Genomic DNA, 15,396 nt, shown 5'->3' on the forward strand with positions numbered 1-15,396 from the left:
CCCAATCTTCAGAGGTTCAGGTCCAAAATAGTAATTTCATATGCTATTGATTAATTGCTACCAGCAGAACATATGCTTTTGATCATGGCCTCTTGAGCAAGCTGATGGACTGCCTTATTTACTTCAGATAGTGGAAACTGTGAGAGACCATTGAGGAAGGCATTGGAGTGCCACTTAGGATATTGATCAGGTTTACTAAGTCAGGCTGAACATAAATCCAAATCTCGTGCAAAAAATTCTTCTGATCTTTCCTGAATCCACAACTCTCTTTATTTGAATTATTTTGATACAAGCATCAATATAGATGAGATTTCGAGTTCAAATAAGTGGAGCAAACAGATGGTTTTGGACCTGATTTATTCTTTACTTAATGTAATACTGTATCCAAATAGACAGAATGGCTTTCCAAGTTGAAACAAGGCTGGCAAAGAAGTATAATTTTTTAAAATCAGACTTTGCCTTATTACTTTCTGCTATTTCATGGTTCTTTTCCTGCACACTTTTTCCCTTATTTTTTTTTCAAATGAATATTGGTAAAGCCACCTGCATTTTTTCCCTTCCTATATTTAATTATTTAAATTACAGATCTATAAACTTCTGGAGCAAGTAACAAATCACATGAAGTGATAGAATGTGGGAAGATCACAACATCCATATCTGTTCCTGCATTTGGGAGCATACTCTGCACTGGAACAACCTACACAATACAATGAAAAAATTTAATGGACACTAAGTAATATTTTTTTTATCATCGTATATTAAAGAGAAATCAATAGCTCAGACACACCAATCATCATATACTGTAACTAAAAATACTCTTTCTTCATCATGTTATGAGAGCACCTAGTAACAGAATATAAATATTAATGTATGAAAGTCAACAAATTGCTGTAAGGAAGTAACTCTAAAACAATTTTGGTCCTTCTACGTATCAGGTCAAACTATAAGTCGGTCACATGAACATGAGCAGAAAGTACTTGCAATTTTAAGAAACAAGTGTGACGCATTATCTCACCCTGGCAATGATAGGTTAAACATCACGATGATCTATCCTACATGCTGTATGCATCCAGGCATGTAAATTTTTTTCTGATGTGGATAGTAAATACTGATATAGTATGGCCGCTTAACCTTATTGGGTTCTTGGAAGGAATTCTCATCTGTCAATCTACTGGATGTAAGTAGAGTCTTTTTTGATCCAAATGAGTTGACATCATTCTGTAATCCAGTCACAAAGATTTTAAGATTCACAATGTCATTCCCAAAATTGACAACCTGCACAAAGCACTTTGTGTGGTTAATGACAAGAATCTTGCAAAAAGCATAACTGAGACTAAATCAACCAGTTGAAATAAGAAATCGAAAAAGGTTCCACAGACAAACATAGCCAAATATGACATGTCCTCTATGCAAAAATTGGAGTCTAATACCATAGAAAGGGTCATAAGCTTTTTGGTCCATTGAATAAACATTTTATTAATTGCTGGTATAAACGTAAGAAAAGGTTGAAAGAGAGAAATCACCATACCAAAAATAGTGGCAACTGGAAAGACAGATGAGAGAGTATCACTGCAATTCAGTCACATTATATAGAGTACTGACACAGAGAAGCAGGTAAAAAATGAAATGATTTTCATAAACAAAAGTAGCAAGTTATCCTTCTTGAAGAATAAGTGGTAAAAAAAAGAGGCTAATTTAAATTAAGGCAGGATGTTATGGAAACTGCATTATACATAACAAGCAGTGTTAATTCATTAAGAAAACAACAAGGCTATAATTTGATGTTTGCAGTTCTGATAAAAGGGAATGACTTTGTTTTGAAAAGGATGTATCCCGAGTAATTATATTTACCACATTTCATGACTAACTAAAGATACGCATCAGAAACATCCGCTGCAAACAAAATAAAAAAAATTAAAATAGGATATTAAGGAGCATCAGATATAGGGGCCTGTCTAAGAAATGAAGACCTTTATTTTGAGGCAACTGCTATCATCTTCTGAATTCTGCCAAGTAATTGCAGATGCAATCAAAGAATTGGAGGAACTAGCTTGAATGGTGGAAGGATGAAGATTAGCACCACTCGATTCCTTAAAGAATTGTTGCATCCAGTAACTAGGAGTTCCATACTGCTGCCATGAGTTGAAGACGATGGCATCTGGGTTCCACCTTTATCATGCAAAAACTTTACAAAAATTAGAACTCCGCAATATGAGATAAATGAAGTAGTTTGTTGGTAAGAGTGCTATGCTCACATATATGGGTTTTTTTTCATAGTGTTATGGTTTAAAACCAAAAATCAACCTGAAATTTTGAATTCCAATTGCAAATATGTTGTCCAGCAATGTAGTAGTGACTATTTGAAATGTGTACCAAAACTCATAAGTAAATGATGCAAATCCAGTTATTCATCAGGTGAGCACAATAGCAAATCTAAAAGTTGATTGTGTTTAGAAACCAAGGAGCCTATGACCGAGAAAAATAGGAGAAATTCAAGAAGTTACCTGCGATCATTGGCATTGACAAAAAGCAGTGCATAGCTTGCCATCTCAACAACATCACTGCATGAAAATAATCAAGCAAAGACAATTAATTAGCAATAAAGGGTTTAGCGGTCAGACATAAAAATTAAATTTTGCTGGTTACATCATGATTCAAAAGTTCAAAAATAATTTAAAATTAACTAGAACCTAAGCACAAAAAAAATCTTGGTTGGCCAACCAGGATTAACCACAATATGTAACAGGCAGTTGATTAATATCAATACATCTAATATGTAAATGTGCAAACTTTTTATAATCATGCAGAACCTAATTGCAACAGAATTTTAGCTCCAGCATCACACAATAATAATTATTATGCTGCAATGTTCATAAAGCCTGCGTTTACGAAACACTAAAAGCATTTCCTACTGTGGATTGAGGTACTGCATGTCAGGGGAGTGCTGGCCTGGCACTGGTGTGGTACATAATGTGCTATGCCAGTGCTTGTCACACATTGGCAGTGCAGTGTGCCAGGCACTGGCATGTAGTGATACCATGCCACTAGCATTTATGTCAAGGCATTGAAATGTTAAAGTGCTAGTTACGGTGACTGTGGCATGGGGCATCTTTGTTCATATTTCCTAAAAAATTTGATGATCAGCATTTTGAATTACATAAGCTCCTATGCGATCTTTATACTGCTGGAGAACTGGAATTTTGATAGGCTTCTAACTGCAGGAAGGTTTTTGTGAAAACTTGCAGCAAATAAGGCAACAGTGCCTTGCAGGCTATGCAAAGTTGAAAAGGACCAGAAACTGTCAACAGACTATGGTCCTGTTTGGTATTGCTATTGCCAGTAGAACTTTTGGAAGTAGAGCTTTCGGAAAATAGAGCTTTTGGAAATAGATTTTTCATAAAAAGCTGTTTGCTATTTCGTAACTACATTTACAAAGTACTGTGGAACTTTAACATTTGTTTGGTAATCAAAATAAGAAAGTACTTTTCGAATGATAAAATGACAAGAAACATAGTATTGTATAGTGGAATATAATACAATGTAATATTACATATCGTTACATATTAAAATATTTTTATATAATATAGTATAATATAATATTTGAGGATGATAGTATTATTTCGATGATTAACACAACAATTGAGAGAATATCGAATTAATAATACAGTCTAACTTGATACATCACTAATGAATATCACACCCTCGATACATTCACGATACATTAAGAAAATGAGATCAAGACGACTCTCAATGATTAACAACGAGATAAAATATATAGTAGAAAATGATAGAGAGCTTTTAAATCTATTTCGGCAAAGTTTCGAGTCAAGTATACTCTTAAGGGCAAAACTATAATTTTTACTGTTAAGGGTATGAAACTCTATCGTGTCATACACTCAAAATTATTTGAAGTATGCTCTATTGACTCTATGAACTAGTCTAACCTTAAGATGCAGGAAATTGTGAGTTGAGTTGACCCCAAAGAGGTTAGGAGTCAACCCTGATACATATGGCACACACTGGCACGGAGTGACACACTTGGCACAGAGTAGGAGTCGACCCCAGAAGAGGTGGAGTCGACCCTGGCACATTTTGGAACGATTTGGCACTAACTTATAAAAATGGCACAGATGAACAGTAACTAGGGCCGACCCCAAGTATCCTTGAGCCGACCCCAAAGAAACATGAGCCGACCCCAACTTGCAACCTCAAAGAAAACAACTCTCTGGACTTTACTGAGAGGGCCGACCCCAAGTGGAGCCGACCCCTGGAAGACTTGAGCCGACCCCAGTAGAGCCGACCCCAAGAGAATATGAGCTGACCCCAGGATGAGTGTCCAAAAAATCATGTCTCTGGAATCCCTAAAAGGGCCGACCCAATGGAGCTTTGGTCAACCCCACTGTAGCACGGGTCGACCTCAAGAAAGCATGAGGGGCCGACCCTACTGTAGCAGGGGCCGACCCCACTGTAGTAGGGGTCGACCCCAGAGAAGTTTAAGTTGACCCCACGGCTGATGAACAGTAACTTGAGCCGATCCTAGAAAAGCTTGGGTCGACCCCAGCACGGGTAACAGCATAACGGCTAGTTCTGCAGAAGTACTTTTTGAGCTTCCAACGGCTAGAAACAGCTAGTTTTTCAAATCAAACAGTTGGGGAGTGACCAATAGAGGTTGGAAAGTATTTAAGAGACACTATCCATCAGAGAGAAGAATCTTTTTGTATAAAATCAATTGAGTATTCAAGAGAAAGCAAGCCCAAGTGTTCTTCATCAAGTTACTTCATTCAAGTCCCAAAAAGAAGGTGGTTGAGCAATCTGAAAGTGCATTCAACAGCTCCACCAACCTTTTTCGAAGTGAAGTAACCTGAGCAAAGAAGAGAAGAGCTTCTTCAAAGCGATAACTATTTCTCATCTCTTCTTTTAGTGTATATTTGTTATATCTGCTCATTTAGGAGCTACAAACTTCTTTCTTTTAAATTTATTGTAAGGTTGGTTGGTGAGCCCGTAAAACCAACGGTGTAGGTTGTTGGTGAGCCCGCAAAACCAACGTAGGTTATTGGTGATCCTGGAAAACCAAAGTGTAAAGATTTTTGGATTGTGAGCCCGAAAAACAATCCAACTGTAATCCGCGGGATTATAGTGAATTTCCAAGGGGACGTTTAGGAAATGGACGTAGGTGCTTAGGAGAGCACCGAACCACTATATTTCTTGTGTATTTGTATTGTGTGCCTTTCTAATTTCACTACACGCACTTAATTAAGATTAGCTAAACTATCCATTCACCTATCAATTTGATTAAGGGATTAAAAATTTAGAAAATCCAATTCACCCCCCCTCTTGGCTTGTCACCTAGGGCAACAATATTGAATACTATAATATAATAATATAACATGATATGATATAGTAATGTATTATTAATAGTATAGTACAATATTATTACCAATGTAATATAATGTAATATAATATTATACTATAATATTATAATATAATATTATTATAATTATAATTTAATATATAAAATAAATAATATAATAATACTGTAATATAAGATAACAATATAAGATAACTACATGTTATAATATATTATAATAATATAATATAATAGACGATACTACATGTTATATTATAATCATATAATATCATATAAAATAATGTAATATAAACTAATATTTTATATTGTTATTTTATTAATAATATATAATATAATATAATAATAATAATAATTATAATAATATATGATCATAATATAACTATTATTTTCATAATAATATAATATTATGATTGTAATAGTATGTTATATTATGCTTATAGTATAATATAAGAATATATTATATTATAATTATGTATTAGTACAATAATATAGTATATTATAATAGTATAACGTAATAATATAATATAAACACTATATTATTAATTTTTTATACTATATTATATTATATTTATAGTATAATAATATGATATGATATAATATAAGATGTAATTATGAGATTTTTTGTAGGTATTTTGGTCATTTGAAAAATTTTATTAGAACTAAAATAGCTTATTGACATTGGCCAGAAAATACTTTTGGGGAGAAGCTCCAAAATAGAAGTTTTCCCAAGTAGACCTTTTCAGCTTTTTAACAAAGCCAAAACAACTTTCCGATTTTGTACCAAACACATTCAAAAGTATTTTTGGAAGCCTAGAAAGTATTTTCTGACCCTCCAAAAATTTTGCCAAATAGGGCCTATATGGTACATAAAATATTGTTTATCTGTTCTCATTGTTTTCAGTGGCATGATACTGCAAAAAATTTCCTATGCCAAAGCAATTATCACATGCACTTGCAAGCACGGAGGATCTAACAGAAAACAGGTAATCTTCTAATAATGGGACATTGAAAAGCACACCTGTTTCTTTCCAACCCAGTAAGAAAGCCAGCTTCTGCTAATGCTGCCAAGAGGCTTCCTTTACCAGCATCTTTATCAGTCACAGCATACTCACTAACAAAAGCCTGGCAGTATAGTCATGTTAAGTGATTTTTTGCACCTTTTAAGCCATATCCAAAGACATGGATAATGCATGGGTATGGTTACAGGAAAATATCAAGTCTGAGTCTGAAGAGCATATTATTTGACACCTTGGGGCCACTTCGGGGTGTGCGGTCAAATTGATGAGCCCTGGAAAACATGCCGTATGCTGAGGTATAAATCTATCAAAAAAATAACACTGTTAAAGACTTTTTTTAATGGAATACAGTAATAATAACTAAAGCAGCTAATAGACTTGAACACAACAACAACAAAAAAATTTGAAAGCAGAACTATTTGTAGATTCTTACATGAAAATCATATAGGTCAGCAGGATGATCTAAGGGGCGAGAAGACCCATCACAATTTGATACAATTTTGATGTCTGGATAAGCAGCTTTTATCGCAAAGTAAAACTTGTAGTAGTTTCCTATTCAATTACAAGTCAGGCCATCAGTCAGAAATTTTATTGAGCTTTTTATTGTCCTTCAACCATCAAAATGATACCCAAATAAAGTTTGTTCTTAAGCTTATTAGTGAAAGAAATTCTAGTAAAAATTAAAATATTAAAACAGATTTTTTTTTTCTAGTGACAGTAGACATTCAAAGGCATCTGAGAAATCTATATCTTAAAGAGAGAAGAAGCCTGGAAATTGTTAATGAAACCTATCTGCTGCATCTAGGGTCTAATGAATAGTTGATTACCATCAATTTTGGAAGTCGTGGAAGGAATAGAGAGAAAAAATAGAAAGATAACAAGAGGAAAAAAAGTCGAAATGATCTATTTTAAAAAGAATGGTTTTCTCACATGATTGATACAGGTGCTGTGAGAAGTGATGAGAGCACAAAAGTGCGACCTACATGTCACTAAAATTAGTGTTATTGCTAACCGATAATGATAAATTCCCTGGATTAATATTATATTTGGGTTTGACACAGATTATCATAAATTAGAGATAAAATGCACATTGAGTACAAATTTGACTTCAGAAGAATCCCTTCCCAGACCCGACCCGGTTGAAGATCGGGTCGGGTCCGAGTCGGGTTCAGGTCCGAATCAGGTCCATTTTGTTTGTGCTTTTGGGAAAGAATTTTGGGCAAATCTAATTTGGCCATATCATAACTATGAGGTGCTGGGTGACCCATGACTTGAAAGACTTGCACTTGACCTCCAGTCAGAACAAATGACCCGTGACGAACTGAGTCCGTCCGTCTACAAGCGAAATTTCATATCACACTATTTTTTTTATCTATATGACTGATTGGACGGAACTTGGTGTCTCTCAGCTCCCATCTCAGGAGGGCAAAGAAAATCCCAGCTCTTCCTGGATCCACGGCATCTTCCATTTCGGCTCATCCCAATCATCCCGCGCGTCTCCTTCCTTCCCGTGATCCCATTCTTCAAGCGGTGAACATCCATGGATCAAGCTCCCTTCCGATTTCAAGCCGTGATCCAAGCTTCCACCGATTGCCGTGATCGGCTCCTCCCACCAGCCCACGGATCATCGCCTCCTCACAGCATCCCACAATCCCAGCATGGCCCGAAGAAGCAAGGCCACGTCCTCCTCACCAGCGCATGAAATCTCCCGTCGATCACGCTCCCAGCAGCCAAGAGCCCGTCGGCATTCATTTCAGCGCATCCCCGTGATCGCAGCATCCGGCGTCCGCCCTCTCCTTCCGCCCGTGATCCAGCTCTTTCCATCCGACTGTAAGCGTGATCCCAGCGTCTTCCGTCCGTTCCAAGCCGCATCAAATTCCCAGCAGCCCAAGATGCCGTCCGCAATCACAAACGTCTGCAATCAAGGAGCTGCTCCAGCCCTGCATCCAAGGATCCGGCCATTCGAGACATCCTCCCTTCCCGAATTCACGCATCCCGGAAGACCCCTCTTCCGCAAGCGCACGAGTGTCCGTTACTCCTCAGCCCGTGTCTCCTTTCCTCCCGACGATCCCGCGCCCATCAAGCAGTCCCCACGTGTTTTGATCCATCGCCGGCTTCAAGGCTCGGGCGATCTATAAGAAGGGGAGGACGAGAGGAGGAGAGGGGAGCTTGGCTAGAGGGTCGCCGGCGGGTCCAAGGGGGAGCTCTCGGCGGGGAGTGAAGGCTCTGTTTGTTTGTAAGAGAGAAAGAAAAAAAGGAAACAGAGCCATGCTCTGTTTCGGGTTGAGAAGAAAGCATATTTTATTAGGGTAGAGAAGAAAGGAGTTGTTTTGTTTTGTTTTTTTTTTCTTCCTTTGTTTTTATGTTTTATTTTGTAGAAGGAGGAAGCATTAGGCTTCCAATCTTCATTTTACTTTTGTAATTGTTCTTTTATGCAATCCATTAATTTTTCTTTTATGCAATTCATGTTTTAGGTTAAGTTTAATTCCTGCAGTTTATTTCATGCATTCAAGAATTCTTGCTTTAGTTGCAATATATGAAATTTTCTTTCATGCAGTCTATGTTCCAGGCTTCAATCTTCCTAAGCACTGTTTTCATCCATGCCAAAGTTTTTCTTTGAATAGTTAAATATTTTATTAAATTTATAAATGCTCTTCTATTCCAAGTATTTGTCTTTTCGTTATTTTCAAATGGAAAACCTTCTCTGGTAGACTAGAGAATCATTTAACATCCTCAAAGTAATGTTTTTCTTTTATCATTCGAAAATCGATTTCAAATCCGAGTGAATGTTTTTATTTTTAAGCAACTCCAATCGCCTCTCTGTGGATCGACCTCTTACAACCACTATTCTTCGAGTAGAACAGGTAAGAGTAAAATTAATTTAAACTTTGTTTGTCGGTTCTAACAACGATCTGTTTAGCATATTTTTAGGTAAACAAGAATCGGACAACAAAAATTTTGGCGCCATTGCTGGGAAGGCAAATTGAGAAGCAAGAACGATCACGAAGATCAAATCGGATTTTGGATGCCCAGAGTGAACGCACTCCGGTAGTAAGTTTTTATTTTTATTTTTATTAATTTTCCTTATTTTGATAATTTCTAGTTAATAATTTCGTAGTTATTAAATTCTGAAATTTGAAATTCGAAATTTAAAATTCAAAAAAAAATAAAAATAAAAAAACAATTCCAAAATTCAAAAATTCAAAAAAAATTTAAATTCAAAATTTGAATTCTAAGATTCGAAATTTGAAATTTAAATTAAAAAAATTAATTAAATCAAAAAAAAATTAAAAAAAATATTAATTTTGCTAGTAATTGATAAGGTGCAATCCTCCGAGATTATCATACCTCTATTGGGGCTCCTCACGTAGTAATCTCCAGAGCTTATTCAACGGACATTCGGAGATTGACTGACACAAGGATTATGTTTAGTTTAGATTCAAGTTATTGCTATATAAAAATTAAAAAAAAATTAATAAAAAAAAATTTTGCTTGCTCATTTAATCAATACAACCTAATGACATTGCATAAACTTTAAAAAAATTATTGATTATTTGCTGCATTTAGTATTAAGCATTTGCATAAAATAATTTAAGGGCAAAACCTATTAAAAAGATAAGGTCGGGAAGTCATTACCTATCCTTAGCCCAAAAATCACCACCTTGCATACATATCCTAAGCCAAATTAAATTAAAATCAATTAGACGTTGGCCTTAGGATTTTCGAGCTCAATTAGGCTCTTGGAAAGAAGCGGCTGAAAGCCACTCCAGTGAGGATTTAGTAATTGATGTCTAGGAAAGTTTTACAACAGTGAGAACTGTTATGGGTAATGTGGTATCGGTGTATCCCTTCTGGCACCACCACACATCCCGGAACTTTTCTGGTCACTGGTTACTGGATCGCTTAACTGGTAAGCTCAAGCTTAATCTGAAAGGGAGATTAGGAGCTGTCTAATCTAGAGACAATGTCAGGAACTTTTTAACCTGATAAATCTCTGTGCAACTAGATTTAAGAAGCTACTAAACCTCACTTAATTCTAAAACTAATAGGGTCAAATTGTTATGTGGTGTTGGTTGTGGTCATCTGTGTCTAGCCCTTCTCTTCTCTTAGGATTTCGTTCATTTTAGGAGTCAAACCTAATGAATTGTTGATAATGTATGCATGGTAGAAGGTCATTAAGGGATAAGTTAACCCCATTTGATCCTGAGATTGACAGAACTTTTCATCACAACTTGCGAACTGTAAACCAACCGTCAATCTCTACAATGGGTGAACATATTAGAACTTTGAATGAGTTGTTTGCACCCGCATCTGCCAGTCCCCCTACTTGCATAGTATTACCAATTAATAATGCAGCCCAATTCGAGATTCGGGCTGCAACAATAAACATGTTACCCAAGTTTCATAGGTTCGAGAGGGAACAACCCTACATTCATCTAAACAAATTTTTGACAATCTGTCAAACATTTAGAAATCAAAACTTAGATGAAGAGGGTATTAAATTAAGGTTATTTCCCATGACTTTAGAGGATCGTGCTGCTGCATGGCTGTATTTCCTTGCTTCAAATTCCATCACATCATGGAACAACTATCTAGGAAGTTCATGGCTAAGTTCTATCCCATGGTAAAGACTGAAAAAATTAAGGATGCCATAAGAACTTTTAGAGAAAAATTTGAGAAGGAATTTTTCCAACTTTGGGAAAGATTCCATGATCTACTGGTCAAGTGCCCGCACCATGGGCTTGACAAGGCTGATCTAGTACATTTGTTTTACAAAGGATTACCTCCAACACATAGGAACATGCTTGAATCCATGCATAAGGGTAGGTTCATGAACCAAACCCCTGATCAAGCCTATGAGTTCCTTGTGGACTTAAGCTAAAAATGTTCAAAATTGGAGTAGCTACGGTCGGGAGGTAGATAGAGATGATTATGGGTCTAGAGAACCAAGTACCTACGGAATAAAAACAGACCCAGAACTCAAAAATGTCATGTCCAATCTAGTGAATGGGATGAACAATTTAAGTAAAAAGTTTGATGCTTTCATTGTTTCCACTAGTTTGAGTTCATACAAAGAGTCAAATCCCATCATGAAAGTGGAACACGAGCCACAGGGCTTATGTATCTTGTGTAACAGTTCTGAGCATCTAGTGGAGTGCTGCCCTAATCTGCCCACCATAAAGATCGAGCAAGCAAATGCTCTAAATTCATATAGTGCCTTTAAGAAGCCCACTCCCAACTCGTTCAGCCCAGTTTACCATCCTGATAATAGGTTCCACCCAAATTTCTCATACAAGCAGAATGAACCTATTCAGCATCAAGGTAGTCCACCAGGTTTTCTAAACAACTTCCCCAGGATAGGTCCATCACAAATGAACCAACCATTGGTTCCATCTGTACCTTCTTATAATGCCCCTATTCCACAGCAACCTTCATAATTAGAAACCATGATGGCTAGTATGATGAAACAACAACAAGATTTTATCAAGCAACAACAACAGACCAATACAGCCCAAGCCCAGACTAACCAATTCCATGCGCAAGCGATTGCAAAACTTGAGGTTAGTCTAAGCCAAATAGCAAACTCTCTAGGGAATAGAAAGAAAGGTGAACTACCTAGTCAACCAGTGCCTAACCCTAGCAGACAACAAAATCAATGATAGAGAGGTCAGTATCAAATCGATTCTAATGGAAATCCGACCTATGAAGTCCAGGCAATTACCACTTTAAGGTCTGGCAAGCAAGTGGATAATAAAGTCCAACTTCCTGAACATGAAAAAGAAAATAAAAATGAATCCGATAAGAACCCTATTCAGAAGAGAGGTCAAGAACAGGATAAATCAGAAAAAAAGGAAGAACCCATAGAAACATACAAAGCTAAGGTTTCCTTTCCCAGTAGACTTCAGGACTCCAAGAAACAATCTAATTTTGATGAAATAATGGAAGTCTTTAAAACTGTTCAAATAAATATACCTTTTCTCGATGCCATAAGACAAATTTCCTCCTATACAAAATTCTTGAAAGACCTCACCATGGTCAAAAGAAAAACCAGTATTCCTAGGCAAGCTGTTATGGCTGCACAAGCCTCATCTCTCATTCAACAACAGATTGCCCCGAAATTCAAAGACCCTGGTTGCCCCACCATTGAAATAAAAATAAGAGAGACGATCATCCAGAGAGCCCTATTAGATTTAGGAGCCAGTGTGAACCTACTTCCCTACTATGTGTACCAAAAGTTAGGTTTGGAAAAATTAAAGCCCACAAATATTACCCTTTCCTTAGCAGATAGGACGGTAAAGTACCCCAAGGGGATTGTAGAGGATGTAATAGTGAAAGTAAACGAGTTTTACTATCCTGTGGACTTCGTTATCCTTGAGATTGAACCTGCAATACATCCAGACAGTCACACACCTATAATTTTAGGTAGACCTTTCTTAGCCACAGCAAATGCTGTGATCAACTGTCGAAATGGGATGCTGAAGTTATTTTTTGGCAACATAAAAGTCGAACTTAATGTCTTTAACATAAGTAAACAACCACCAGACGACAAAGAAATCAATGAAGTTGACATGATTGAAAGTCTGGTTCAGGAGACTTTCTTACAAACTTATAATAAGGACCCTTTAGAAGCTTACCTTGCCCATTCCAAGGAAGGGGTCGAGCATATGCCCCCTAATTTTGTTCCCCTTATGAGCATAGATCGTCATCAGCCGACTGTTCTTCCTCGGACTCTTCCAAAACCATTCTTAGATAATGGTTGAAAAAAAGGAGGATCTACATTATGTCTGGCTGAAGACATTAAACTTAGCGCTCTTGGAAGGCAACCCAACATGTAAATATTATTAAAAAATAATAATAATAATAATTAAAATAAAAAAAAATCAATAAATTACGAACATGCAGGTTTGGGATTTTTTGCCCCAATTGTCACTTTACCCACCCATATCAGGTAACTTCTCCTCTGTCCTATTACTGCTTTAAATTTTCTTTAACATTGAGGACAATGTTAGATTTAGGTATGGGGGTGAGAATATTTTTGATTTTTTATGCAATTAAAAAAAAATTAAAATTAAAAAAAAGGAATTTCAAATTTTTAACTCAAACTCTAATCTTTTTGGCTGTACAAACTAGGAATTGCTTTGACAATAGCTTTGAGTTAAGGAATATGATAGCAGTTCTAGCTTGAGTTTTCGTCCCACCTATCTTCTGCTAACATAATTTAGCACCTACACGTAAGCACATGAATAGTGGGGTATGTATACTTGCAACTAATATGAATACTTTTAATCTTCGGGATAATTTAAAGTTATATGTGTGATGAACACCCTAATCAAAAAAAAAAAGATAAAATAAAATAAAATAATGAGTTTATTTTAAATCTTCTCACTGAGTAACCGAGCCTCTTGCCTGGCAAGCAGCGAGTGTTTGCGTAAAAAGGTGAGGATGGCTGAGATTAAACTCTGAGTGACTAATTTGTCCTTGGAGCCTAGTTGACTTGAGTTATTAAGCCTGTTAGGGTGTCTTTACACCTAGTACCCTGAGCCATCTGGATCGGAAGTCATTGGCCTAACACTTGCTACATGGATTAGCTAGAAAGCTTAATAAGGCTAGATATTGCACAAGTCATTCTTCTTTTCATTCAAAAAAAATAAAAAAAATAAAATAAATAAATAAATAAATAAATAAATAAATCTGGGATGTTCATTACCATTTAACTCTAGAAAGTCTTGAAAATTGGAGTGATCATGTTGGAAGTAAGTGAAAGCCACTCATTTATATGATACTATCTTGCACCTCACTACATTCTTGACTTGTTAGCAGATAGATGGGGAGTAATGGAACTTGAGTTCGAGTCTATTTAAATATGATAGCAATAAGTCTTTATTGTCCTTGCAATTCTAAGTTCATACAATAATACTTGTTCAAATTTTGAGTTAAACATTAGAAATCCTTGATTGATGAAGTTTGTGGGTAACTTCACTGCAAATGCTCATGAGACAACACTCGTCCACTAGGGTAACCTACGGATTTAAAGGCTTGTTGCACGTGTTAAGTGCAATCGTGACTCCCTACGAAAATGGGTACATATCTTAGTTTGTGTATTTAGCTTCAATTTTTTTATTAAATAAAAAAGAAAAAAAAGTCATAAGTTAGACTACATCTTTTTGTGCCCTCATTTTATCGTTTGCTTGTTAATTGCTAGAGATTAGCAATAAGCTAGTTGGGGGGTGTGATGAGAGCACAAAAGTGCGACCTACATGTCACTAAAATTAGTGTTATTGCTAACCGATAATGATAAATTCACTGGATTAATATTATATTTGGGTTTGACACAGATTATCATAAATTAGAGATAAAATGCACATTGAGTATAAATTTGACTTCAGAAGAATCCCTTTCCAGACCCGACCCGGTTGAAGATCGGGTCGGGTCCGAGTCGGGTTCAAGTCCGAATCAGGTCCATTTTGTTTGTGCTTTTGGGAAAAAAATTTGGGCAAATCTAATTTGGCCATATCATAACTATGAGGTGCTGGGTGACCCATGACTTGAAAGACTTGCACTTGACCTCCAGTCAAAACAGATGACCCGTGACGAACTGAGTCCGTCCGTCTACAAGCCAAATTTTATATCACACTATTTTTTTATCTATATGACTGATTGGACGGAACTTGGTGTCTCCCAGCTCCTATCTCAGGAGGGCAAAGAAAATCCCAGCTCTTTCCGGATCCACGGCATCTTCCATTTCGGCTCATCCCAGTCATCCCGCGCGTCTCCTTCCTTCCCGTGATCCCATTCTTCAAGCGGTGAACATCCACGGATCAAGCTCCCTTCCGATTTCAAGCCGTGATCCAAGCTTCCACCGATTGCCGTGATCGGCTCCTCCCACCAGCCCACGGATCATCGCCTCCTCACAGCATCCCGCAATCCCAGCATGGCCCGAAGAAGCAAGGCCACATCCTCCTCACCAGCGCATGAAATCTCCCGTCGATCACGCTCCCAGCAGCCAAGAGC

At 36.8% G+C, this 15,396-nt stretch overlaps 1 protein-coding gene across 1 annotated transcript in view; it reads right to left on the minus strand.

Annotated features, from left to right (window-relative positions):
- Positions 1 to 422: 422 nt before the first annotated feature.
- Positions 423 to 15,396, minus strand: part of LOC113461395 (alpha-L-arabinofuranosidase 1-like) — a 38,827-nt gene continuing 23,853 nt past the window's right edge. Inside the window, exons 7-12 of the mRNA XM_039119296.1 lie at positions 6,617 to 6,688; positions 6,387 to 6,490; positions 2,505 to 2,561; positions 1,971 to 2,169; positions 1,132 to 1,275; positions 423 to 697 (exon numbers count right to left, since the gene is read on the minus strand). Coding sequence (XP_038975224.1) covers positions 575 to 697; positions 1,132 to 1,275; positions 1,971 to 2,169; positions 2,505 to 2,561; positions 6,387 to 6,490; positions 6,617 to 6,688 — 699 coding nt within the window. The 3' untranslated portion in view covers positions 423 to 574. The remainder of the gene's footprint in view (positions 698 to 1,131; positions 1,276 to 1,970; positions 2,170 to 2,504; positions 2,562 to 6,386; positions 6,491 to 6,616; positions 6,689 to 15,396) is intronic.

The sequence above is a fragment of the Phoenix dactylifera genome, unplaced genomic scaffold (genome assembly GCF_009389715.1).
Source record: "Phoenix dactylifera cultivar Barhee BC4 unplaced genomic scaffold, palm_55x_up_171113_PBpolish2nd_filt_p 000523F, whole genome shotgun sequence".
Lineage (NCBI taxonomy): Eukaryota > Viridiplantae > Streptophyta > Magnoliopsida > Arecales > Arecaceae > Phoenix > Phoenix dactylifera.